General features: G+C 43.7%; 1 protein-coding gene across 7 annotated transcripts in view; it reads left to right on the top strand.

The window, feature by feature from the left end:
* Positions 1-26,900, top strand: part of LOC121536834 (activin receptor type-1) — a 131,823-nt gene that overhangs the window by 88,547 nt on the left and 16,376 nt on the right. For 5 of the 7 annotated variants that reach the window (XM_041844429.2, XM_041844425.2, XM_041844424.2 and 2 more), the window contains 4 exons: positions 20,267-20,340; positions 21,219-21,473; positions 21,797-22,060; positions 22,591-22,851. In XM_041844429.2, the coding sequence (XP_041700363.1) occupies positions 20,274-20,340; positions 21,219-21,473; positions 21,797-22,060; positions 22,591-22,851 (847 nt within the window). In that variant the 5' untranslated portion in view covers positions 20,267-20,273. Of the gene's footprint in view, positions 1-2,224; positions 2,625-5,838; positions 6,054-20,266; positions 20,341-21,218; positions 21,474-21,796; positions 22,061-22,590; positions 22,852-26,900 lie in introns of those variants that run through there. The other 2 variants (XM_041844426.2, XM_041844428.2) reach the window with 2 other exon arrangements.

Below are 26,900 nucleotides of genomic sequence, written 5' to 3'. Positions count from 1 at the left end.
CCTTTAAGCAAAAAGTGACACATTGAGACATTGTGTGCTCTCTGATATTACATTAATTGAAATCATAATAATTTCAGATATAATAGAATGTGATTGGTAAACAAAGCTTATTTCACTTGCCCAGCTGTCCACCTCCTTGTCAATTCCCCGTGAGAAGAAGCGTAGGTTGATTTTGGCAATCATGCGCTTCACTCCGAAATGGCCAGCATGCATCTCGGTCAGCACGGCCTCCTTCTCCTCCTTAGTAAAAATCACCCTTCTGTGTGGCAGGCCATCCTTAACACCGTAGATACATGTGATTGCCTAACAAGTTGGAAGAGACGAGTTGTTGAAATACTCAAGTCTAAGTACATTTGCACTGCTGTCTTTCTCTCTCTATTTCTCTCTCTACATCTTTCTCTCTGTCTGTCTTCCACTCTCTTCCCACCTCTCTCTCTCTCCCGCTCTCACTTTCATCCTTTCTTTCTCACTTTCTTCCTCTCTATCCCCCCCTCTCTATCTCTCTGTGTCTGTCTAGCAAAGACACCTAGTTAAGGGCATTTGGAATTATCATAATTGGTTAAACCTATCCATTTGATTGATCAGGTTTAATTTATAGCTAGATACCTCAATATGACAGACATATAACTATATATGTATAGCTAGTAACATGTAGATGACCAACTAGCTATATAGAAAATGGTTGTTGAAAATGGTTGTACATAGCTTGATTCGTCCAGTTATCTACTAGAAGTTAACTGCTTAACATTACCCTGAATTGTGAATTTCTCTGAATGTTATGCCTCTTGTCGAGATCAGTGGTGTCTTCATAGTACTTTGCCTGGTTGGAAAGATAAAATAAAATCTCCTCGAGGGATGTCATTGAAGTGCAAGTTACATACAAACAGAACGCTACCATACCAGTTACAGTAGCTAGCCAGCTAGCTAGCTAACTTTAGCTAAATAAAACTATTTGGCTAGCTAGCTGGCAGGGGGACACTATTTGGCATGACAGGCCCTAAGTGAGATTTGGATGGGTGCCCCCTACCTCACGGAAAAAACACTTTAGTCACCCCCCTCCTGACAGCAGAGAGAAAGCTAATTACCTGCATTTCTACACATTTTGCCATGATTTATGACATGTCAATGATATCTGAGTGAGAGTGACTAACAAAATCAATGGGGGCTGCCTGGAGGTAAGGGCACCTGGGCACGTGCCCTGCATGCCCAGTTGGTATTCGGCCATTATTAATACAAGTTTAGATAGCTGGCTAGAATAACTTAACAATGTAAAAATTGTTAGCTGACATGGCTAATTGAGTGACAGTCTGTGACTGACATAACATGAGAAAAACTGCAGATGCACAACAGCATTTCTAAATTGCATCTTGTGTATCCTACTATTCTAACTCTCAACAGTAAGTTGAGCCCCCGACTGAGTTCCAAAAAATGATTATGCTCAGGTAAAACAATTTGGCAAATCTATATTTCCAAGTCATATTCTTGAAGATCAAGGGGTATTCAATTAATTGGAATGACTGGAAATCTGATAGACTTTGGTTTTTAATGTAAAGATATAAACTAATCGTATTTTTATCTGTAGTAGAAAGCAATGGGTTAAAAGAAGCCTACATAACCAACACATAAAGTAAAATGCAACATCCATTAATGGCCAGCAATGTAAACTCTAACATTGATTTATCCTGCAATAGATGTCGTTCAATTGGTAATATTCATTTTTGCCTTCTTTTAATGCCTCTTAAATGGAAAGTAATCTAAAAGTAATTGAAAGTAATCAAATTACGTTACTGAGTTTGGGTAATCAAAAAATTATGTTACTGATTACAATTTTGGACGGGTAACTAGTAACTGTAACGGATTACATTTAGAAAGTAACCTAACCAACCCTGCTTACTATCTCATAACTGGTAGTCAGAGGTATTTATTTTTGGTGGCAGGAATGAGCTTCCATACTGATCTAACTCGATTTGATATGTCTAAGGTTGGTTTTATATTATGGCTCCGTGTATTTTATAAAGTAGCGTATGGCTATTCAGTGATTTTTTGTTCTTGAATGTAGGTCTCATGGATGAGAATTTGTTGAACACTATTACATTGGCTATAATATTTTCCTAACATGCATGTTTTTCAAGTCAGATGACTGAAAATGTATACATTTCAAATTCAAATTTCATAGATGACCGCCTCCCCAGGTGGCTGGTGTGGAAATATGCGCAGAGGAAATGATGTGGTAATGGTCCTCTAATTACAGTGAGTTGCAGGCTACTTCCTCCTAGGATTTGCCTTAGCCTAGCTCCGCTACATAAGATATGGTGTTAGGGGTTTTTACCGTTCGTATATCGAGTGAAGAACACCAAAGCTTATGGAACGCTGGCAAAGTTACTGACCGCAACTTTGCATCACTTTAGATTATGAACATTCGTTGAATTGTAACATAGTATCGACGCCGAAGAAGGGCAATGTCGGCTGAAACCGGAGTCTTGCTTTTAAGAAACAAAACAAATAACGTTAGGCTATTGTCGGTGAATTTTCTGGAGATTGCAGAATAGCCTGACTTGTGCTGTAAACACATTTTAGGCTACGTCTGTGCGTCCTCAAATCACTTCGGAAGTTTTACATGCAAGGTAAGTTGTTTTGGTTTGTTTTTAGAATTATATATTTTATTAGGAATGTGTGGCTACCTGTAGGCTAGAGTTCTAGGCGTAGCCTATTCTTTGGACTTGCGGGGACCCTAAATAGTACAAATGTAGCCTTGTCTGTAGCCCACTATCACAGTTGTTTTCTCGCTTAATAAGGCAGCGAGTGCCACATTCAGTCTCTGACAAGCTTTAAGTCAACCAGATAAGGTGAATTTCTCTCTTTGAAATACTAGGCCTATATATACTATTCTTTAGGCAAAACAAATTTCAATCTGGAGAAACAAGAAACAATAGAAAATTACTGTTGTGGAGGAAAACATTTGTGTTATTATTTACAGAAGCCTAGACAGGAATACCACAATAGCCAACGCAAACTCCCGTTAACTGAAATATGTGAAGATTTTGGGTATTTGTTTGGCGGCGATTTTCTATGCTCAGCGGTTACAGTCACTCGTAGGCTGAAAATTGCATCAAATTTTTTCACTTTGTTAGTGTGTCTTTGTCATGTAGACTTTGTTGGGAGCATCACTCCTTCTTGATCGTGTGCCTCCATCAAGCCCACGCTGGGCAATAAGCATCACAATGGTCCTGTAGCCAGAGAGGGGGAAGAACTATAAATATTTAACGACATTGGAGCACACATTGATTACTACCTGATAGTTCACAGTTCACTTTGTGTGCACAGACAGCACACTAACTAATTAAGAGCATGCACAGACAGCACACGAACTAATTAATTTTGGCCTCACTTGGGCTACATTACATAATATGAACACTTTTTATAGCATGTACGTATTCAATATTTCTGCATTACGTGTTGCACTAGTATGTTTTTAAGACAAACCCTATCACAGAAATTAGGCGCAAAAAAAAGTCATACAATTATCATGGGTTTGAAGATTTGAAACGCATTTGCAAGGCAAAGAAAGCAGACTGGTGCATCTGAATGTGGTGCATATTTCATTTGAAAAGAATTATGACTAAACAAAAATCCTTATAGTAACACTTACAAGTCATTGGTATCATCATTTAGAGGTCCTGCTTTTTTCAATACACTTCTCAAACAGGTTATACACACACTAAATCAGTTATTGGCTGTGAATGTCAATATTAATATTATCAGTTGTCCCTTAGTCCCTTCTAATTGATGAAACGAATCATCTCCTTACATCCCATAGGCATCAGTGTGTCATAAAGTCTCCAAGGTTAGCCTCCATGCTCAAATGAGTCAAGAGGTCATGATGATGTTGTGTAAATGTTTGGCTGTCTGAGTAATCTGGTTACAGTGGCGTCTACTATGTGAGATCATCGTAATGTGTCGAGGCAGGTATGCCTCACAGCTCACCTAGAACCTTGAAAATAGTCTATTTTTGAAGCTGATGATTGACTGCCCTACTGTTGACATTGTCACACATGTGAACAATGTGTGTATTGGCAGGTGAATTTGGTCATGGAATAGACTTCTAGACAGTTTGGAATACACAAATGAGTGTTGATCACTAGTCATTTCTTTGGTTGGCATCAATATTGAAGGGAATCTGTAGCTCTGACCTGTCTATGAAACAATGCTAGAAATGGTGCATATAATTGATAGAAATTGCTATGAGGAAAGTTGTTCAGAATAGTAGAGCTGTGTTGGATGTTTGTACCTACTAATGGAGCTGTGAGTCGTTGGTGATCTGGAGTGTCTCACTAGGTTAGCTGATTCCTAGAGTCTGCTGATAGTGGTCAGATAGCACGATGTCAGTCAGTCTGGACGGAGACAGGGCTCCCACTCTATTCAGCTGACGTGAAAGGTCCATCTGACTTGATCATGCCTGCTCACCCATAACGTCCTGATAAGGTCTCTTTCTCCAGTGTCCCTCCTGACAGTGACACTAATGAATGTTGTGAAAATCTATGGTAGACTCCTCAGAGCTTTAGCACTCCTTTCTTCCATAAAGATGTAAAGTTAATTTCAAGTAGCCGTCAAAGCAATGGAAAAGGTTTATTAAAGCTTTGCTGATGGTGGAACAACCCATATTATTGTAATGATATCTTGCCTATGTGATTCTGGATATTACCATGTTTCCCTTATTATAACTCCTTAATGTATTTTCAAACCTTTATTTTACTTATGGACTATTATCTACGGATCTCTAGAGGCTGTTTGATTCATGCACCCTTTATCTACTGGGATATTATGCCTGAGTACAGCAACCAGAAATGTTCTATTTTCTGATGTTTATATTTTGTTCAAGTTAATTTCAATACCAAGTGTTCATGTTGGGTTAGTTCAGGGTTTCCCAAACTCAGTCCCCCCTGGGTGCACGTTTCGTTTTTTGCCCTAGCACTACACAGCTGATTCAAATAACCAACTCATCATCAAGCTTTGATTATTTGAATCAGCTGTGCAGTGCTAGGGCAAAAAACAAAATGTGCATCCATGGGGGACCCCATGATTGAGTTTGGGAAACCCTGGGTTAGTGGGTTCAACATAAATAGTTTCTGACCCATCATACTGTAATGTCAATTGTTTTGAACAGATGGTTTCTAATTCTCTCTCATAAACATTATCAAAGTCATTATTTCCACATTACATGATATCCACTTCTATTGGAGCAGATATGCTGGCCTCTCCTCAGCAGATCCGTTCTGCAGCTGCTCTTTCAGTGCACCACAAAGTGTATAATTTGCCCACTGAGGCCTGAACATTTCAGAATGCAGAGGCGAGAGAGAAAGAAAGAGCGAGATGGAAAAATAGTCCTCCGACAGCAATCATTTCTCTGTGCACAGTAATTTGGCTGTCAGAAACAGCTGGCAGTATGGGCTGAGACAATACGAGAGCAGAGCAGAGGGAGAAGGGAAGAGCTTGCCTTGCTCCGAGAGAGCGCGAGGGAGCCCTGGCTGGACTGCGAGAGGATCAAGTTACACACTTTGTCATTAACAACAGTCTGTGCCATGCACAGAGACGCAGGGCTTCAAGTCTGAGCAGGAATCTGGGGCTGGCTCAGGCGTGGTGGTGTAAGTGCCTCCGTCTCAAACCAGCCTGGGGGTGAGAGAGAATAGGAGGTAGTGTCACTCTGTGTGTGGTTGGTTGGTTGTATCCCTGTGTGTATGAATGTGTGTGTGTGAGAGAGCGAGAGAGAGAGAGAGAGAAGGGGAGGGAGGGACGGAGGAAGAGAGAGGGGGTGGGACTTGGCAGAGACTCCAACGACAGAGCAGCAATCTCCTACAGTCTCACCATGACGCCTGCGCGTTTTGGATTTCTAACCCATTTTAAACATTGTGTGTTTGAGCTACAGACTGCTGGGTTGTTGCATTTGATTAGTCTATTTCTTCTGCATCCGCTAATACCAACCATTCGTTAACGGGTCCTGAGCTAGAGCTGTGTTTCGCTCTATGACGCTTACAAGCTACACGAGTCGTTAGAAGGTAAGAAGTTCTACATAGAAGATCATAGGAAATCCCAGGACATGGTGCCTATAATACTGTAATAAGCTCACATAGTTGTTGTTAAACTCCACACAGTTGTCACTGACTACTTGGATATTAATTTCCCACTGAGCAAACAATTTCTGTACTTACAGCATTCTTATAAATTAAAAAAAATTTCCCGGTTTTTGCTTGGCGGACTTTAATGTTTTATTGACATTTGTCAATAAAACTCATGAATGCAACGGTTTATTTCAAATTGTTTTGTGTTCTCCTTGTAGCCCTGGTTGTCCTGAAAAGCAAATGGTAAAACAGTTCGTTGTGAGGCTAAATATGAGGGCAGAGAAAGCAGATGAATGAAAGTAGTGAATTTGAGCTTTTTCACTGTGGCATTTCCTGGGACTGATGAGGTTTTAAGGACCCATCAGCTGTGAGGTTGGCACTCCTGACCTTATGTGCCGCACGCTGACGTGCGAGTAAGTTGTACTTTTAGTTTTCTGTTTGGATTAGCATTGGACCAAGCAGTTGTGGATGAGGCGGGGCTGCAGAGGAACACAGCATGTGGGTTGCATTGCCTGTTTCACCCCATTTTCCACTGCTTTTTAGGACAGTGTTATTTTTAGTTAACATCCTTGAGCCTTTAATAATCATAAGCCTAGTGCAGCCGAAACATATCAGGATGAGTGTAGCCTAGTCGTCTGGGGCTTAGCGGGCTCTGTAGCCTCGGCTTGGTGCTAGACAGGAAGTCAGACAGCGACTGTGCCCCAGCCAGACTTTGGTCCTACTTCTGTGTGTGTGTGTCTGCTTCCAGGTTCCTCTCCTTTGGTGGCTCTCCAGTGGGTTATTGATTTCTAGTTCTATTCTCTCTGCAGATGTGGGTGAAAGGCAAATTGAGGAGACTGGAGTCTGCTGTCTATGCAGACTAAAGCAGACAAAGATCTGCAGTGTTCCTGGCCCCTCTCTCCCATTACCCCATGACTGCACTGGAGACCATCTGCAATACACATTTTATGAGCGCTTCACTCGCTTCAAAGCTCTTATCGCTCAGTTGTTAGGGGGAAAGTTATGGCTCTGTTTGGTTTCTCTGCCTCTCCCCATTCCTGGGCTTTGGAGTGGATGTAGTTTACTAATAGAATTAAACAATGATCAATTCCCTAATTTAGCAGTGACCTCTGTTTTGATCGATCCCTTGATTTGTGTGATTGTACATTCATTTATTTAAGGATTCCCTTATTTAAGTCAAGTCTGTGTTTGGAAAGTTAAAATGAGCAGTATTAGAATTGTGTGGCATGTACGGTTTTGTGTGATTTAATACTTATGTAATAAGCTGATGGTTGAAGAGAATAACAAAGATGCCATTTTTGGCATGACTTGTAAATACTCAAAGTATCACATTACGTTTCATTACATGAGTTTGAGAAGACCATATAGCCTGTCCTCTGCAACCAAACATCGTTTCCAGGATTTATTTATCTGCTAGCAGATACCCATAGATTTAGTCATTGTGCTAACGCTAGTTAGCATTGGCTCACAAAACTACCTCTAACTTCCTTCATACTGGACACATAGACATAAAAACGGTATCCATGAGTTCTTCTGACTTTGGGGAAGTAGATAAAGGGCCTTGTTACAAAAATCCCGAAGTATCCCTTTAAGACTAACATTAGTTACACTCTCTAATATCGAACATATGTGCGTCTGTGGTGTGCTGCAGTTCAACTTGGACTTCCTTTTCTTTTCCATTTTGTGATGCTTGTCACACCAGCTTTCGGTTTGGCTCCCCCCCCCTGTCCAGCTCAGGCGTTCGGCGTCGCCGGCCTTCTAGCTGCTGCCGAACCTGCTGCTGGCAAACGCCCTTCACTCATCAACCCCGGACTTGTCCCGTCATCATTACACACACCTGGTTCCAATCCCCACTCTATCACTGTATATATACTCCCTCTGTCATTTGTCTTTGTTGGTCATTGTATATGTTGCTTGTTTTCCTGAGAGGAATCTCCTACTACAGTGGGGGAAAAAAGTATTTAGTCAGCCACCAATTGTGCAAGTTCTCCCACTTAAAAAGATGAGAGAGGCCTGTAATTTTCATCATAGGTAAACGTCAACTATGACAGACAAATTGAGAAAAAAAATCCAGAAAATCACATTGTAGGATTTTTAATGAATTTATTTGCAAATTATGGTGGAAAATAAGTATTTGGTCACCTACAAACAAGCAAGATTTCTGGCTCTCACAGACCTGTAACTTCTTCTTTAAGAGGCTCCTCTGTCCTCCACTCGTTACCTGTATTAATGGCACCTGTTTGAACTTGTTATCAGTATAAAAGACACCTGTCCACAACCTCAAACAGTCACACTCCAAACTCCACTATGGCCAAGACCAAAGAGCTGTCAAAGGACACCAGAAACAAAATTGTAGACCTGCACCAGGCTGGGAAGACTGAATCTGCAATAGGTAAGCAGCTTGGTTTGAAGAAATCAACTGTGGGAGCAATTATTAGGAAATGGAAGACATACAAGACCACTGATAATCTCCCTCGATCTGGGGGCTCCACGCAAGATCTCACCCCGTGGGGTCAAAATGATCACAAGAACGGTGAGCAAAAATCCCAGAACCACACGGGGGGACCTAGTGAATGACCTGCAGAGAGCTGGGACCAAAGTAACAAAGCCTACCATCAGTAACACACTACGCCGCCAGGGACTCAAATCCTGCAGTGCCAGACGTGTCCCCCTGCTTAAGCCAGTACATGTCCAGGCCCGTCTGAAGTTTGCTAGAGTGCATTTGGATGATCCAGAAGAGGATTGGGAGAATGTCATATGGTCAGATGAAACCAAAATATAACTTTTTGGTAAACTTTTTGGTCCTCCAAACTCGTCGTGTTTGGAGGACAAAGAATGCTGAGTTGCATCCAAAGAACACCATACCTACTGTGAAGCATGGGTGTGGAAACATCATGCTTTGGGGCTGTTTTTCTGCAAAGGGACCAGGACGACTGATCCGTGTAAAGGAAAGAATGAATGGGGCCATGTATCGTGAGATTTTGAGTGAAAACCTCCTTCCATCAGCAAGGGCATTGAAGATTAAACGTGGCTGGGTCTTTCAGCATGACAATGATCCCAAACACACCGCCCGGGCAACGAAGGAGTGACTTCGTAAGAAGCATTTCAAGGTCTTGGAGTGGCCTAGCCAATCTCCAGATCTCAACCCCATAGAAAATCTTTGGAGGGAGTTGAAAGTCTGTGTTGCCCAGCGACAGCCCCAAAACATCACTGCTCTAGAGGAGATCTGCATGGAGGAATGGGCCAAAATACCTGCAACAGTGTGTGAAAACCTTGTGAAGACTTACAGAAAACGTTTGACCTGTGTCATTGCCAACAAAGGGTATATAACAAAGTATTGAGAAACTTTTGTTATTGACCAAATACTTATTTTCCACCATAATTTGCAAATAAATTCATTACAAATCCTACAATGTGATTTTCTGGATTTTTTTCTCCTCATTTTGTCCGTCATAGTTGACGTGTAGCTATGATGAAAATTACAGGCCTCTCTCATCTTTTTAAGTGGGAGAACTTGCACAATTGGTGGCTGACTAAATACTTTTTTCCCCCACTGTATTTCCTGAGTACTTTATATTTAGTTCTGTGGGTTTCGTCCCGCTTTAAGCTATGGTGCTTTAATAAATTCAGTAGTTCTAAACCTGCGACTGCCTCCTGCCTACTCCTCTCTACACTTGTTACAATGCTGTTATTTGTTATATCTCCATGGCTTTGTAAGGAAGCTAGCTAACACCTGAGATTTTTATACATTTATAAAGAGCCCCAAATCTGTCACCTATTATCTCTGTTCTCAATATGACATTATGTTCCCAGATTATTCAACAACATAACCAGACACAAAAAAATGCTATTGAACAGTGAAACTTTTGTGTGCTCCTATGCTTCAAGATCAATGAGAGCGGAGATCCACCAGATAATCTATAATGTCTTGTCACCTATTCTCTGTAATTGAAAGAACAATTGAATGGGAGTTGGTCCCACTCCTACGAAGAATTCTCACTCAGGAATATCAGAAAACCCAGGTCATAAAGCTTCCATTGACAGGAAGGTGTGACTGTGATGGTCCAGCTGCAGTAGTGCTGTGTGGGACTCAGTCAGTGTGGGAAGACTCAAGCTGACAGGTAGACACGCAGGACTGGAGTGGGGGTGATGTGTGTGGCTGGGGGAGACTGATCTTGTGGCAAAAAGTCAGCTTTGCCATTGAGAATGGGCTTACCCATTCTCAATGGCAAAGCTGACTTTCTGCCACAGGACATAAAATCAATAGAAACAGATTTAAATTCTGTGCTTGGTGATGTCGCCTATGATTCTTCTTCTCATTGCTACCATACTGTAGTTTTAGAGTCTTAAGACGTTTCGCCTCTCGAAGCCCACACTGTATCTTTGGATCTTTGTCCGGGAGCCCAATGTGACCAATCAGGTCTGACAGTGGAGAAGAGGTGGAACAAGGGTCCGTGTGCTACAAATCAAGGTGCTCTTGGAGAGCCGTGTCACTCCAGCACACTAAACTTTATCAGTGGGTCATTCGGAGGGAGAATGTTTGTGCATTCCACTTTAGGCAAACATTGCTAAAGGTCATAAAGACAGTGTTTGAATTGGCCGTGTCGAGTGTTGTGATGGTGGTCCCTACAGTGAACTTCGCAGTGCCATGGTGACTGCTGCCGGGTGCAGTATACTCTGGCCATCAATATGCTGACTTCTTGTCTTGGAATGTCTTCAGTGGTGCTTGAATAATTGCCCTTGATTCATCTCTGTAGCACAAAGCACCTTCTTTATTTGATTGTTCAGGAATTCACTCTATGCTTGAGGTTTTAGAACATTTTAGAGCTTCTGTGATGGTGCAATCATACATTTTTCCTTTCTTGCTCTCAAGTCTCACCTGTACAAAGTGTCAGAGGTTGAGGCTGAAGGCTACAGAGTTATGTCTCGTTCAGATCCTCTGCTGTATTCAATGGGATCAAACCTGTAGCAATCTCCATCTCCTCAATCCAATGTAATTTCAAAGTAAACAAGGTTGTCTGACTATATCATTAGTCCCTGCCAACATCCTTCATTCTACTCAGTGAGGAATGGATAATCTGAGACTAAGGAGAAACAAAATGGCCTGTTTTCAGGAGGGTCTCTGGTTGTTGTCGAAGCCAGAGTGATGGTAAAAAAAAGTACTGCTGAAAGAGAAGACATCTTTTGTCTCTGATTACAAATGATCTAATACAAATTATGCCCCTATGTGTGTATCTGAAATGACCCTTTCCTGCAATATCCTAGAACCAAACCTGCTGCGCTCGCCTCTTACCAGGATAGGAGTGTCAGTACTGTGAGTTTACAAGAAAAGGCCCATTTTGCATTTGATGACATTCCTTACGTTGTGAGCAAGTCGGCTGCTGAGTGAAGCCCTGGAGAGAGAAAGGAGAGAGAGCCCGGACCCAGGCAGGGCTCCGGTAGGGTCAGAATGAGCCGACTGGGCCACCGTAGATTCCATAGGGTCCTAGGGCCCACGGAGGGCTGCCTGGGGGCTTTTCACTTCATCTTTAATCTCCCATTTGATGAGGCCCCTAGCAAGGGTGGAGGAGGATTTCCATAGGTTAATGAGTGTTTTCTTCCAATGAACTGATTTAGTGTGATTATGGCAACCCCCAGTTGTTAGCTGTCTAGCGTGCCGTAATTAATTAACATAGCAGAGTTGTTTGCGGCCCCGGAATTCTTTAGATTGTTTCGCTTTTACAGCGCAGTCTCTCTCTCTGTAGATTATTCATTTTCTTTTGTTTGCATTTTTTGTTGTAGGATGACACATTCTTGAAGTGTAATGTCCCTAAATGTCTTTACTGAAGACTTATCTCTTCAGTAGGTCATATGATTGAGTGTAGTCTGGCCCAGGAGTGTGAAGGTGAACGGAAAGGCTCTGGAGCAACGAACAGCCCTTGCTGTCTCTGCCAGGCCGGTTCCCCTCTCCACTGGGGTTCTCTGCCTCTAACCCTGTTGCAGGGGCTGAGTCACTGGCTTGCTGGTGCTCTTTCATGCCGTCCCTGGGAGGGGTGCGTCACTTGAGTGGGTTGAGTTACTGACGTGATCTTCCTGTCTGGGTTGGCGCCCCCCTTTTGGTTTGTGCTGTGGTGGAGACCTCTGTGGGCTATACTCGGCCTTGTCTCAGGATTGTAAGTTGGTGGTTGAGGATATCCCTCTAGTGGTGCGGGGGCTGTGCTTTGGCAGAGTGGGTGGGGTTATATCCTTCCTGTTTGGCCCTGTCCGGGGTTTCTTCGGATGGGGCCACAGTGTCTCCGGACCGCTCCTGTCTCAGCCTCCAGTATTTATGCTGCAGTAGTTTATGTGTCGGGGGGCTGGGGTTAGTTGGTTATACCTGGAGTACTTCTCCTGTCTTATCCAGTGTCCTGTGTGAATTTAAGTATGCTCTCTCTAATTCTCTCGTTCTCTCTTTCTCTCTGAGAACCTGAGCCCTAGGACCATACGTCAGGACTACCGGGCATGCTGACACCTTGCTGTCCCCAGTCCGCCTGGCCTTGCTGCTATTCCAGTTTCAACTGTTCTGCCTGCGGTTACGAAACCCCTACCTGTCCCAGACCTGCTGTTTTCAACTCCTAATGATCGGCTATGAAAAGCCAACTGAGAGACCTGAGCCCTAGGACCATACGTCGGGACTACCGGCCGTGGTGACTCCTTGCTGTCCCCAGTCCGCCTGGCCTTGCTGCTATTCCAGTTTCAACTGTTCTGCCTGCGGTTATGGAACCCCTACCTGTCCCAGACCTGCTGTTTTCAACTCTTAATGATCGGCTATGAAAAGCCAACTGAGATTTATTCCTGATTATTATTTGACCATGCTTGTCACTTATGAACATTTTTGAACATCTTGGCATGGTTCTGTTATAATCTTCACCCGGCACAGCCAGAAGAGGACTGGCCACCCCTCATAGCCTGGTTCCTCTCTAGGTTTCTTCCTAGGTTTTCGCCTTTCTAGGGAGTTTTTCCTAGCCACCGTGCTTCTACACCTGCATTACTAGCTGTTTGGAGTTTTAGGCTGGGTTTCTGTACAGCACTTCGAGATATTAGCTGATGTAAGAAGGGCTATATAAAATAAAATTGATTGAAATTGATTGAAGTGCAAAATGCAGCATAAATATGGAAGCAAAAAAAAACGATGATTAATCATTGGATGAGTTAAACAGCAGTGCCTGGGGAAGACAGAAGTTGTCCTTGCTCTTGATTTTAAGCACTACACTTAAGTGCAGCATTTCTCTGCTGTTCAATTGGAAGCAAGGACATTTTCTTCCCTGCTCCTAGTACACTGTAATAACAAACATTAACATCTAATGTGTTTGTTGAAATTGGCACATTTTCAATTTGAATGGGGGATTGTTTTGTGTTTGTATATGGCGTTCTTCATGTCACAACCAGTCATGGGCTGCAATCTGTTGTGCAGTTATGAGATACGCCTGTTCCTCATATAACCTATAGTAGTATTTCTATTTATCGTAGCTGCACCTATCTTTAACTCAGACTATTCTCGGTTCTCTCTCTTTAGAGTTTCCAGACAGGTCTAGTAAACAACCGAAATAAACACTGCAAATCTATGTCTGCTTTACTTTGTTCGCTCTGATTCACTTGGCTGTGAGCAGAGATTGCCCCTCTGAAAGAGGTGGAGGAGTGTTTGATTCGATATGCTGTGCTAGTCTGCTGTGTAAATGCGAGGTGAGCTCACAGAGGGCTAGTTTGCCCCCAGCGCTGTCTGTGTCACACCCACATCTATCTCGGAGCGGGCCATCTGCGTGTTCCTGGTGTCACGCTCCTCGCTGAGTGGGACGGGGACATGTGAGGGGAGGCATGGGCCCCGGAGCAGGCCAAGACTGGGTCAGCTATGCCCTGCTCTGCCCAGCTTTCTCTCCCTGTGGCTCCCCTGGCGCTGGGGCTATTTGTGCCATGGTAACTATGCCAGCTCAGACACAGATTCCACCTCCTGTCTCCTAGCTCGGCAGCCTGATGACTCTGCAACTCTTGCAGGGCTCCCAAGCAACACTCACTCACTCACTCACTCAATATACACTGCATCGAACCAATCGTTACTTGAGCACTATCTAATCATATCACAACCAACCAAACATATGATGGAATCATGATGGTTGGGTAAAAGAGGATGAATCCAAATATCTGGTGTATGCATGTGACTCAACAGTCAACACTGAAATGTTCATTTTGATGCAAATTTAGGGTTTTGAAAAGGAGCAGGGACTTTGAATAGTTTTAGGAAGCGAAGGAAGACTGCATGAAACGTGATTCTTTTTTGAACTGCCTTGACCACAACTTGGCCACATTTTTGTTTGGTCCCACTTGGTCCTCAACGACAACATCCCAGCAAAGCCTTTCCACTGCCAACCCCAGCTCCAATCCTCTGCTTATGTACTGTAGAGGGCGCTCTGTATTTGATCTCCCCTCTTGTGTTTTAGCCTTCCCTTGGATGACTATTACAGTGATACTAGATACTAGCCCAAGATACAGAAAATGGCAGCCAACGACAACTGCCTGGCCTCCCTCCCTGAGACTGAGAGAGGGGGGATTGCGGGGAGTTTGGGAAGCAGCACACCCCTGTCAGGATGTCGACTCTGTGAACTCACTGCAGCGAAGAGACTGCCAGGGAATTCAATATGCAGGGACAGCGGGAACACAGGCACACAACTCTAAAAACGTACTGCTCTTTCTGCTTTGCTCAATGTGTTCTGCAGATGCTGCTGGCCTTGTTTGTCTCCAACTCTGAGGTCTCTAATATCAGGAGGGAGCGCATGTTAATCCCTCAACAAAACTACTGCATCAGATCAGTCTGACTCTGCCTTGCCCGACCCGACTTGTTATTCATCACCGGCATTGGTGCTAGCTGTCCTCTCAAGATGGCGATAGGGTTTTGCCTTTGATACGGTTCAAAAGCTAGGCTATCCTCTTAAGAAATTGGGTTGCATTCTCGTCTTTGTGTGGAGGCAGACTGCAGACAGACAGTGATTTTTTTGTGGGGATGTAAAAGATAGCAAATGAAACACCCCATTTAGTTAAAGGCTAGTGGCAGATTAAGTGGAAGTGGCTGAGATGCACTGGGCAGATAATTGAGGTGATATATTGATCCGTCAGGATGGATATTAAGTGCCTGGAGGGCCACATCCTGTATCAGGGTGTTGGGGAGATCTGTGTCATTTTATGCCATCCCTATCTGCTTCTGCACCCGTATTGTTTGTTCTCACCTAAGGTTGCAAAAATCTGGTATCTTTCCCCAAAATTTCCGCAATCAGGAGGAAATAAGGAGGAAATCCTGAATCTTCCAACCAGTACTTTGGGAAAACCTGAAAATGTTGGGATAATTACCGTAATTTTGCAACCTAACCAAACCCTAACCAAAATATACTGTCCACTGTAACCAACCTACCCCCTCATTGTCCTTGCTTAAGGCCGATACAAGCTTCGTTCCATTGATCTATGAGAGTGTGGGTGGAGTCTGATTTTTGGAGCAGCAAACACCTTTTGGTAACATGATAACCTCGCCGGTCCGTGTTTCCTAGACTCCCATTCACAAGGGGGCGATGGCTGTCTTTTTGTTTGTCTTCTTATTTGTGGTGAAAGCAAGCAAAAGTTGTCTGCCCTTGCTAGTTGCTAGTAGTAGTAGCAGTAGCAGCTAGCTTTAGCCTGGCTAAAAACATAGCTAGCTAGCCTTTTTAGCTTCCCACATCTCCATGTGAAATAATTACATTTACATTTTAGTCATTTAGCAGACGCTCTTATCCAGAGCGACTTACAGTTAGTGAATGCATACATGTTTTTTTGTTTTTTCATACTGGCCCCCCGTGGGAAAAGAACCCACATCCCTGCCGGTCAAACCCTCCCCTACCTTGGACGATGCTGGACCAATTCTGCGCCGCCCATGGGTCTCCCGGTCGCGGCCGGCTGCGACAGAGCCTGGACTCGAACCAGGATCTCTAGTGGCACAGCTAGCACTGCGATTCAGTGCCTTAGACCACTGCGCTCCGATGTATAGTTACGTAAAATATGCCCTGGCAAATATTTGTATATTTGTCAGTGTAACCTACAACATTAACCCAATTTGATATGCTACTTCAATGTATTTGTTCCCATATCAGCTAAAAATAGAATGTCATCATTTTTTGTCATGGATAAAAAAAAGCACATGACTACAGCTGTATTTCCAAAATAGCATAGAATAACATAGTAATCCCTTCTAAACAAAATACCATGTTGGGGGATTCTAATAAAGGCTACAACGTTGTCTGGTTTATTGTTTGAACAGTCACAGGGATTATATTAGGTTATTAATGCAAAATGGGCTGCTTGTTTAATGCCAAGCTAAACCAAGACAGCAATCTTGAAATTGAAGTGATTTTGAAGTTGATTAGCTTCCCACATCGCCATGTGAAATTATCAGCTTTATAATTTGAAAAATATTATTTTACTTGCTAGTGTAACCTACAACATTATCACAGTTTTTAGTGTGATGCTTGAATGTATTCACTCCCATATCAGCAAACAATATGTCATGTTTTAGTCGTGGAGAAAAAGCACATGACTCGCAGTTTAAAAAAACCCAAAATAGCCTGGAATCACTAGTTATTACTTCTAAACAAAATACTTTTTGGGGGGGATTAATAAGGCTACGTTGTTGTTTGGTTTATTGTTTGAACAGTCGCTATGAATATATTTGGTTATCAATGAAAAATATACTACTTTGATGCATAGCCTACAGTGCATTCGGAAAGTATTCATACCCCTTGACTTTTTCCACAATTTGTTACGTTACAGCCTTATTCTGAAATGGATTACATTTGTTTTTTCCCTCATCAATCTACACACAATACCCCATAATGACAAAGCAAAAACAGGGTTTTAGAAATTTGTGCAAATGTATAAAAAAAAAAAAAAGTAAATCACATTTACATAATTATTCAGACACTTAACTCAATACTTTGTTGAAGCACCTTTGGCAGCGATTACAGCCTCTAGTCTTATTGGGTATGACGCTACAAGCTTGGCACACCTGTATTTGGGGAGTTTTTATCATTCTTCTCTGAAGATCCTCTCAAGCTCTGTCAAGTTGGATGGGGAGCGTCGCTGCACAGCTATTTTCAGGTCTCTCCAGAGATGTTAGATCGGGTTCAAGTCCGGGCTCTGGCTGGGCCACTCAAGGACATTCAGAGACTTGTCCTGAAGCCACTCCTGCATTGTCTTGGCTGTGTGCTTAGGGTCGTTGTCCTGTTGGAAGGTGAACCTTTTCCCCAGTCTGAGGTCCTGAGCACCCTGGAGCAGGTTTTCATCAAGGATCTCTCTGTACTTTGCTTCGTTCATCTTTGCCTCAATCCTGACTAGTCTCCCAGTCCCTGCCGCTGAAAAACATCCCCACAGTATGATGCTGCCTCCACCATGCTTCACCGTAGGGATGGTGCCAGGTTTCCTCCAGACGTGATGCTTGGCATTCAGGCCAAAGAGTTCAATCTTGGTTTCATCAGACCAGAGAATCTTGTTTCTCATGGTCTGAGAGTCTTTAGGTGCCTTTTGGCAAACACCAAGCAGGCTGTCATGTGCCTTTTACTGAGGAGTGGCTTTCGTCTGGCCACTCTACCATAAAGGCCTGATTGGTGGAGTGCTGCAGAGATGGTTGTCCTTCTGGAAGGTTCTCCCATCTCCACAGAGGAACTCTGGAGCTCTGTCAGAGTGACCATTGGGTTCTTGGTCACCTCCCTGACCAAGGCCCTTCTCCCCCGATTGCTCAGTTTGGCCAGGCGGCCAGCTCTAGGAAGAGTCTTGGTGGTTCCAAACTTCTTCCATTCAAGAATGATGGAGGCCACTGTGTTCTTGGGGACCTTCATTGATGCAGAAATGTTTTGGTACGTTTCCCCAGATCTGTGCCTCGACACAATCCTGTCTCGGAGCTCTACGGACAATTCCTTCGACCTCATGGCTTGGTTTATGCGCTGACATGCACTGTCAGCTGTAGGACCTTATATAGACGTGTGTGTGCCTTTCCAAATAATAATAATATGCCATTTAGCAGACGCTTTTATCCAAAGCGACTTACAGTCACGCGTGCATACATTATTTTGTGTGTATGGGTGGTCCCGGGGATCGAACCCACTACCTTGGCGTTACATGCGCCGTGATCTACCAGCTGAGCTACAGAGGACCACAGACCACAGCCAAATCATATCCAATTAATTGAATTGACCACAGGTGGACTTCAATCAAGTTGTATAAACATCTCAAGGATGATCAATGGAAATAGGATGCACCTGAGCTCAATTTCGAGTCTCATAGCAAAGGGTCTGAATACTTATGTAAATAAGGTATTTCTTTTTTATTTTTAATACATTTGCAAAAAATTCTAAACCTGTTTTCGCTTTGTCATTATGGGGTATTGTGTGTGTGTGTGTGTGTGTGTGTGTGTTTGTTTGTTTGTGTGGATAAAAAAATAAAATAAACATTTCATCATTTTAGAATAAGGCTGTAACGTAACAAAATGTGGAAAAAGTCAAGGGGTCTGAATACTTTCCGAAGGCACTGTAGATCAGATCAAGGAACAAAGCGAGTTGGTGGTAAAATACAGAATCACTGCACCCACGGCTGCGCAAGGAATGATAAGGCACATTCCAATTTTCATGTGGCACAGGAGTATGTCGAATTTCGGAGCTCCGAATCATGCTTTTCCGTTGGGCATAAATACCCCTTTACCTGTCTGTGCCCTGTCTTCCTTTTTGGGTGGCCCACTATTCACCTGCCCCCCTCCTTTCCTCCTCAGTGTCCTCCCCTCCCTGGTCGTCACTAGTTAACACAGCCACAAAGTCATTATGGCTAAAGCTCGCCTATTTCTAAACATGTAATTCTTAAAATCTGATTTTAAACCTAATCTTTACCCTAACCTTAACCACAATGCTAACCTTATGCCTAACCCTACATTTGTGTAGCCAATTTGGACTTTGTGTTTGTGAAAGATTGCCTACATTATCTAGTGGAACCCCCCCCTCCCTCTGCCCTCTCGTTGCCCCCTGGCCATACTTTTGTGCCCCCTGGGTGCCCCCCTCTGTCCTCCTGCCCCCTCTCTGCTCTGCACAGAGCCCCTGATTATCTCTCAGTGGCAGCCTCTGTTTTGTGCTCTGATTAAAGAAGCAGCATGTGGTCTGTGTGTGAGCGGGGCCATACAGCAACGTTGGGGTAATGCTAACATTACGTGCTTAATCATTTATGTCTGGGAGCAGGCACAAAGGCTTTGGGGAAACACACTGGGGTATTTATCAGTTGGCAGACACAAACACTACCAAGATATCGGTCAGCCTGGGCTTAGTATGTCAAAAACACGCTGCATGGGGAATAGGTGCCGGAATTGCAGGGAGATTTATGCCAACAGCAACAATCATCAAATCTTATCAATGTGGAATTGGTACAGGAATAGTGTGGATGTGTTGCTGTAGAGTGTGGTGGGCTCTGCTTGAATCAGTCAGACAGATCACAGCTGAAATCAAACAGAGGTAAATGTACATTTATGTCGTTGTGCCTAAAGACATATGCAATATTGAAGGGTTAGAGGCAGCCTCTTCATTTGAAATGTTTCTGTTTGGGCTCCCTGCTGTGATCATCTAGTCCTCCTCCTCGTTCTCCTGCGTCTGTCTGCTCCACTCGCTGCCAAGCAGGCTGTCTCTCACTCTCACAGTACAGCTCAGCCAATAGGAGAGCACCAGTCGCCCAATTGCTTGCCACTCAATGCCTTGTTGCCAGGACAACAGGAAGGCATGAGACCCACTTTACTTGAGCATTTTAAACTTGGTGTTGACTCTTTACTGAAAACAAGGGAAGGTATTTCTCTCTCAGTAAAATTCCCCTCTGTCATGGTGCTCTTAGATCTAATCCCTTTACTTTCATCTCTTTCTTTACTTTTATCCCGTCACACCAATGGCTTGAATTCCTTTTAGTGAACATGACAAAGGCATTTATACAGATGCTGCTTGTCAATTTCTGTGTGATGCAAATAAATGTGTGCGTCTTGTCAGGGAATCTTCTGAGTACATAGATTGTAAGCTATTGGGCAGGTCCATGTTTAGTGAACACATTATTCCAATGTCATTTGGTGGTCTAATCGCAACTTCTACCCTGTCTTCCAGGTCTACAATGTTAGATGGCGACATGTTTTTCCTGGTCTTCATACTTCTGGTTTTACCCTCTTCCAGTGTGAAAGGTAAGATTTTGACACATCTCCTTAAAAAAACATGGCTACTCTCACTAACAAAGAGATTGGGGTACATTAGGGTGTCTCTTCAGAGACTACACACATTCATTCGGCCAAGTACACGGCTCCGAAACTGTGTAGTGAGTTAAACATCTTCCTGTCAAGGGCATGTTATGGCTCTCATTTTCTCCCTATGTCTCTCTCCCTCTCCCCCCGCTGTCTTGCAGCATTTTTTAACAACTGCAGTGACAGGCTCAGACTGAGCTCTGGGAGAACTGAGGATTTCTCACTGTCACTGTCTGGCTGGGGATACTTATTATTCTGCATAATCTACTGTAGAGTTGCAGCTAAATGATAAAACTCTCAAATCAAAGAGAGAAGTAAATGAGGCAGGTTGGATATACCAAAGCTCTTGCACTAACATGACCACAATATGACCATGATATTCACAATGCCGAACATCCACATAGTATACTGTATGCCAAAGTCTCCTGAGTGGCGCAGTGGTCTAAGGCACTGCATCGCAGTGCTAACTGTGCCACTAGAGATCCTGGTTCGAATCCAGGCTCTGTCGCAGCCGGCCGCGACCGGGAGACTCATGGGCGGCGCACAATTGGCCCAGCGTCGTCCAGGGTAGGGGAGGGAATGGCCGGCAGGGATGTAGCTCAGTTGATAGAGCATGGTGTTTGCAACGCCAGGGTTGTGGATTCGTTTCCCACGGGGGGCCAGTATAAAAAAAAATATGTATTCACTAACTGTAAGTCGCTCTGGATAAGAGCGTCTGCTAAATGACTAAAATGTAAATGTAATTATCGATGGTTAAAATGTGTTTCCTTTTCGGTTCTATCCAATGTCTGTCTGTTCTTCTGACTGTGTTTCCTGTGCAGTTAAGGGGAGCGTGAGCGACTACGAGTGTGTGTGCGGTGGGCCGTCATGCGACAGAGGAGACCGGTGCTTTGGCCAGCAGTGCTTCTCGGCCCTCTCCGTCCAGAACGCCATGTCCGTCCAGCAGAAGGGATGCATTGTGGGGCGGGGCGAGGAGTCCATAAATTGCGAAAGCCCCCCATCCCATAATCTGACGGTGGAGTGCTGCCATGGCGACCTTTGTAACATGAATGTCACAATGGCAACACCAGCGAGAGGTGACACATTGTTCTCATTGGATTAGAGTCATCGCACACAAGCTTTTATCCCTCCTTCAACCTAGGCTTAGCACTAGCAATGTGCTGAGTCATAAACATTTCCACTACCGATACCTACCTACCTAAGCAGCACATGACCACTTTGCACATAGATTTAGCTAATGACACATTTACATTGTTCAATTGCGTCAAGGCCAGTTGGGTACATAAGTGAAATCCGTGCATAAACAAAACTCCTGGAAGAGTTGTTATATTCTCCTAAATGAATGAGAATTACAAGCATTCATGGATTTCTCTGATCTCCCTCTCCTTTTTTTTAACAGATGAGGAAGTGATGCCTGTCTTGCAAGACAATGAGTGTGTGTGTGAGGGGCGGTCGTGTGAGGGCTTAGAGCGCTGTATGGGCCAGCAGTGTTTCTCCTCTGTGAAGATCAGTGACGGGTTTGTGGTTCCCCAGAAGGGCTGCCTTCAGGATGACGACCAGGGGAGAGCCACCTGCGCCACCCCTCCCTCTCCCAGCCACATAGTCAAGTGTTGCCACGGGCACCTGTGTAACCTGAACATCACTGTGGAAGCACCAGTGAAAGGTAACCCACCACCCTGTTTTCACTGAAATCATTACTGTAATTTTTTATAATCATGGCTTCACTGAAGGTCCATCTCACTTCTTTGTTTCATGATTCATTTAGATTTAATTAATGATTAGAGGTACAGAAATTCCTTAAAGCAGCAATCAGCAGTTGAAACAATAACAAAGAGTATCCCTGCCCATGTTTCGGTAAATAACTGCGGGATGGGGCTGGAGAAATGTTACCACTCTCAAATTCATAGACAGAGCTATAGGATGCAAGGACTGACCATCCATGGTATCACAATTCTATTATTATTATATAATTTTTGAGGCTATATAGTGTTTCTTCACATTTATTTTGTTTACAAACAGGAAAGCAAATGTTAGAATGGGGAATAACTTGCTCCTGGGTGAAGTTTCCCCTAAGTACAGATCTAGTATCAGCTTCCCCCATTCTTAACCATTAGTGGGAAATATTCAAAGTTTACCCAAGATCAGCGTCTAGGAGCAACTTCACCCTACTCTGTCTTTCTGTTACCTGTCCAGAGGATAAAGTGAAGTCTGCCGCCGAGCACGAGTGTGTGTGCGAGGGGCGCTCGTGTGTCACTGGGCCGCGCTGTATGGGCCAGCACTGCTTCTCCAGTCTGACGGTCAGCGACGGAGACCTGGCCTACCAGAAGGGCTGCTTCAAGGTGTACGAGCAGAGCAGGATGACCTGCAAGACGCCGCCCTCCCGCGACCAGATCGTTGAGTGCTGCCAGGGCCACCTGTGTAACATGAACATCACTGTGGCGCTGCCTGTCATAGGTAAATAAAACACTTGCGTCCCAAATGGAACCCTATTCCCTAGGTAGTGCACTATATACAGTTGAAGTCGGAAGTTTACATACACCTTAACCAAATACATTTAAACTCAGTTTTTCACAATTCCTGACATTTAATCCTAGTAAGAATTCCCTGTCTTAGGTCATTTAGGATCACCACTTTATTTTAAGAATGTGAAATGTCAGAATAATAGTAGAGAGAATGATTTATTTCTGCTTTTATTTATTTCATCACATTCCCAGTGGGTCAGAAATTTACATACACTCAATTAGTATTTGGTAGCATTGGCTTTAAACTGTTTAACTTGGGTCAAATGTTTCGGGTAGCCTTCCACAAGCTTCCCACAATAAGTTGGGTGAATTTTGGCCCATTCCTCCTGACATAGCTGGTGTAACTGAGTCAGGTTTGTAGGCCACCTTGCTTGCACACGCTTTTTCAGTTCTGCCCACAAATATTCTATAGGATTGAGGTCAGGGCTTTGTGATGGCCACTCCAATACCTTGACTTTGTTGTCCTTAAGCCATTTTGCCACAACTTTGGAAGTATGCTTGGGGTCATTGTCCATTTGGAAGACCCATTTGCGACCGAGCTTTAACTTCCTGACTGATGTTGCTTCAATATATCCACATAATTTTCCTTCCTCATGATGCAATCTATTTTGTGAAGTGCACCAGTCCCTCCTGCAGCAAAGCACCCCCACAGCGTGATGCTGCCACCCCCGTGCTTCACGGTTGGGATGGTGTCCTTGGGCTTGCAAGCTGTCCCCTTTTTCCTCCAAACATAACGATGGTCATTATGGCCAATCAGTTCTATTTTTGTTTCATCAGACCAGAGGACATTTCTCCAAAAAGTACGATCTTTGTCCCCATGTGCAGTTGCAAACCGTAGTCTGGCTTTTTTATGACGGTTTTGGAGCAGTGGCTTCTTCCTTGCTGAGCGGCCTTTCAGGTTATGTCAATATAGGACTCGTTTTACTGTGGATATAGATACTTTTGAACCTGTTTCCTCCAGCATCTTCACAAGGTCCTTTGCTGTTGTTCTGGGATTGATTTTCACTTCTCGCACCAAAGTACAGTCATCTCTAGGAGACAGAACGCGTCTCCTTCCTGAGTTGTATGACGGCTGCGTGGTCCCATGGTGTTTATACTTGCGTACTATTGTTTGTACAGATGAACGTGGTACCTTCAGGCGTTTGGAAATTGCTCCCAAGGATAAACCAGACTTGTGGAGGTCTACAATTTGTTTTCTGAGGTCTTGGCTGATTTATTTTGATTTTCCCATGATGTCAAGCAAAGAGGCACTGAGTTTGAAGGTAAGCCTTGAAATACATCCACAGGTACACCTCCAATTGACTCAAATTATGTCAATTAGCCTATCAGAAGCTTCTAAAGCCATGACATCATTTTCTGGAATTTTCCAAGCTGTTTAAGGGTACAGTCAACTTAGTGTATGTAAACTTCTGACCCACTGTAACTGTGATACAGTGAATTATAAGTGAAATAATCTTTCTGTAAACAATTGTTGGAAAAATTACTTGTGTCATGCACAAAGTAGATGTCCTAACCGACTTGCCAAAACTATAGTTTGTTAACAAGAAGTTTGTGGAGTGGTTGAAAAACAAGTTTTAATGACTCCAACCTACAGTGGGGAAAAAAAGTATTTAGTCAGCCACCAATTGTGCAAGTTCTCCCACTTAAAAAGATGAGAGAGGCCTGTAATTTTCATCATAGGTACACGTCAACTATGACAGACAAATTGAGGAAAAATCACATTGTAGGATTTTTAATGAATTGATTTGCAAATTATGGTGGAAAATAAGTATTTGGTCACCTACAAACAAGCAAGATTTCTGGCTCTCACAGACCTGTAACTTCTTCTTTAAGAGGCTCCTCTGTCCTCCACTCGTTACCTGTATTAATGGCACCTGTTTGAACTTGTTATCAGTATAAAAGACACCTGTCCACAACCTCAAACAGTCACACTCCAAACTCCACTATGGCCAAGACCAAAGAGCTGTCAAAGGACACCAGAAACAAAATTGTAGACCTGCACCAGGCTGGGAAGACTGAATCTGCAATAGGTAAGCAGCTTGGTTTGAAGAAATCAACTGTGGGGGCAATTATTAGGAAATGGAAGACATACAAGACCACTGATAATCTCCCTCAATCTGGGGCTCCACGCAAGATCTCACCCCGTGGGGTCAAAATGATCACAAGAACGGTGAGCAAAAATCCCAGAACCACACGGGGGGACCTAGTGAATGACCTGCAGAGAGCTGGGACCAAAGTAACAAAGCATACCATCAGTAACACACTACGCCGCCAGGGACTCAAATCCTGCAGTGCCAGACGTGTTCCCCTGCTTAAGCCAGTACATGTCCAGGCCCGTCTGAAGTTTGCTAGAGTGCATTTGGATGATCCAGAAGAGGATTGGGAGAATGTCATATGGTCAGATGAAACCAAAATATAACTTTTTGGTAAAAACTCAACTTGTTGTGTTTGGAGGACAAAGAATGCTGAGTTGCATCCAAAGAACACCATACCTACTGTGAAGCATGGGGGTGGAAACATCATGCTTTGGGGCTGTTTTTCTGCAAAGGGACCAGGACGACTGATCCGTGTAAAGGAAAGAATGAATGGGGCCATGTATCGTGAGATTTTGAGTGAAAACCTCCTTCCATCAGCAAGGGCATTGAAGATGAAACGTGGCTGGGTCTTTCAGCATGACAATGATCCCAAACACACCGCCCGGGCAACGAAGGAGTGGCTTCGTAAGAAGCATTTCAAGGTCCAGGAGTGGCCTAGCCAGTCTCCAGATCTCAACCCCATAGAAAATCTTTGGAGGGAGTTGAAAGTCCGTGTTGCCCAGCGACAGCCCCAAAACATCACTGCTCAAGAGGAGATCTGCATGGAGGAATGGGCCAAAATACCAGCAACAGTGTGTGAAAACCTTGTGAAGACTTACAGAAAACGTTTGACCTGTGTCATTGCCAACAAAGGGTATATAACAAAGTATTGAGAAACTTTTGTTATTGACCAAATACTTATTTTCCACCATAATTTGCTAATAAATTCATTAAAAATCCTACAATGTGATTTTCTGGAAAAAAAATTCTCATTTTGTCTGTCATAGTTGACGTGTACCTATGATGAAAATTACAGGCCTCTCTCATCTTTTTAAGTGGGAGAACTTGCACAATTGGTGGCTGACTAAATACTTTTTTCCCCACTGTAAGTGTATGTAAACTTCCGACTTCAACTGTAGGTAATAGGGTGCCATTTGGAACACACAATACAATGGCTCACATTCATTTATATGCAATCCCTATTCTAACGAGAGGTCTGTGTGATGCACATTTGCATTCAAACCAAGGTTATTCATGCCAGGAAAACAAAAACATTTTTGTGCCAGATGCTTTTGGTGATCTGCTGTCTGTAATGGATTCACTGACACGGTTCACAGGCAGGTGCTCAATTGATAAACCAATGGTGTCGAGGCACTGTGATTTTCTTTTGGGATATACTTTTCTTACCCATTCATGATGCTCTGCCAGATTAGCCTTATTGTCAGGCCAAGTGCAAACAAGACTAGGTTTCCTCTTCCAATTAGGACTGTACGTATCCGTCCGTAAGGTTTAGTTCTGCCCGTGTTTAAGGTCCGAGGGACGCTCATTCCATCCACTTGGCCATTCTCCAGCGAGGGCACGACGCCGCGGTGTGTGAAATTGTCTGCCAGATCCGTTTGCTGCACGGCCATCTATTGGTTTGCTTTTCAGTGTCTGTGTGGCGGTTACACCATGAGCACCTCCACAGCCACAGCAGAGGAGGGGAGAGTTAAGGAAAGAGACGGACGTTTGAATATTGTTTAGTCACGGTCTACTTCCTCCTCTGTCCTCTCTGAGATTGTCAGTGCGGTTTGACACAGAGCTCTAGGGCAAAGCAGAACAGAACTGAGATGCATCCCAATTGTCACCCTATTCCCTAAATCAGTGGTTCCCACATCCGGTCCTCAAGTACCCCCAACAGTACACA

This window comes from Coregonus clupeaformis, chromosome 23 (genome assembly GCF_020615455.1).
Source record: "Coregonus clupeaformis isolate EN_2021a chromosome 23, ASM2061545v1, whole genome shotgun sequence".
NCBI lineage: Eukaryota > Metazoa > Chordata > Actinopteri > Salmoniformes > Salmonidae > Coregonus > Coregonus clupeaformis.
Note: the sequence above shows the minus strand (reverse complement) of the source record. Positions and strands in the feature narration are given on the sequence as shown.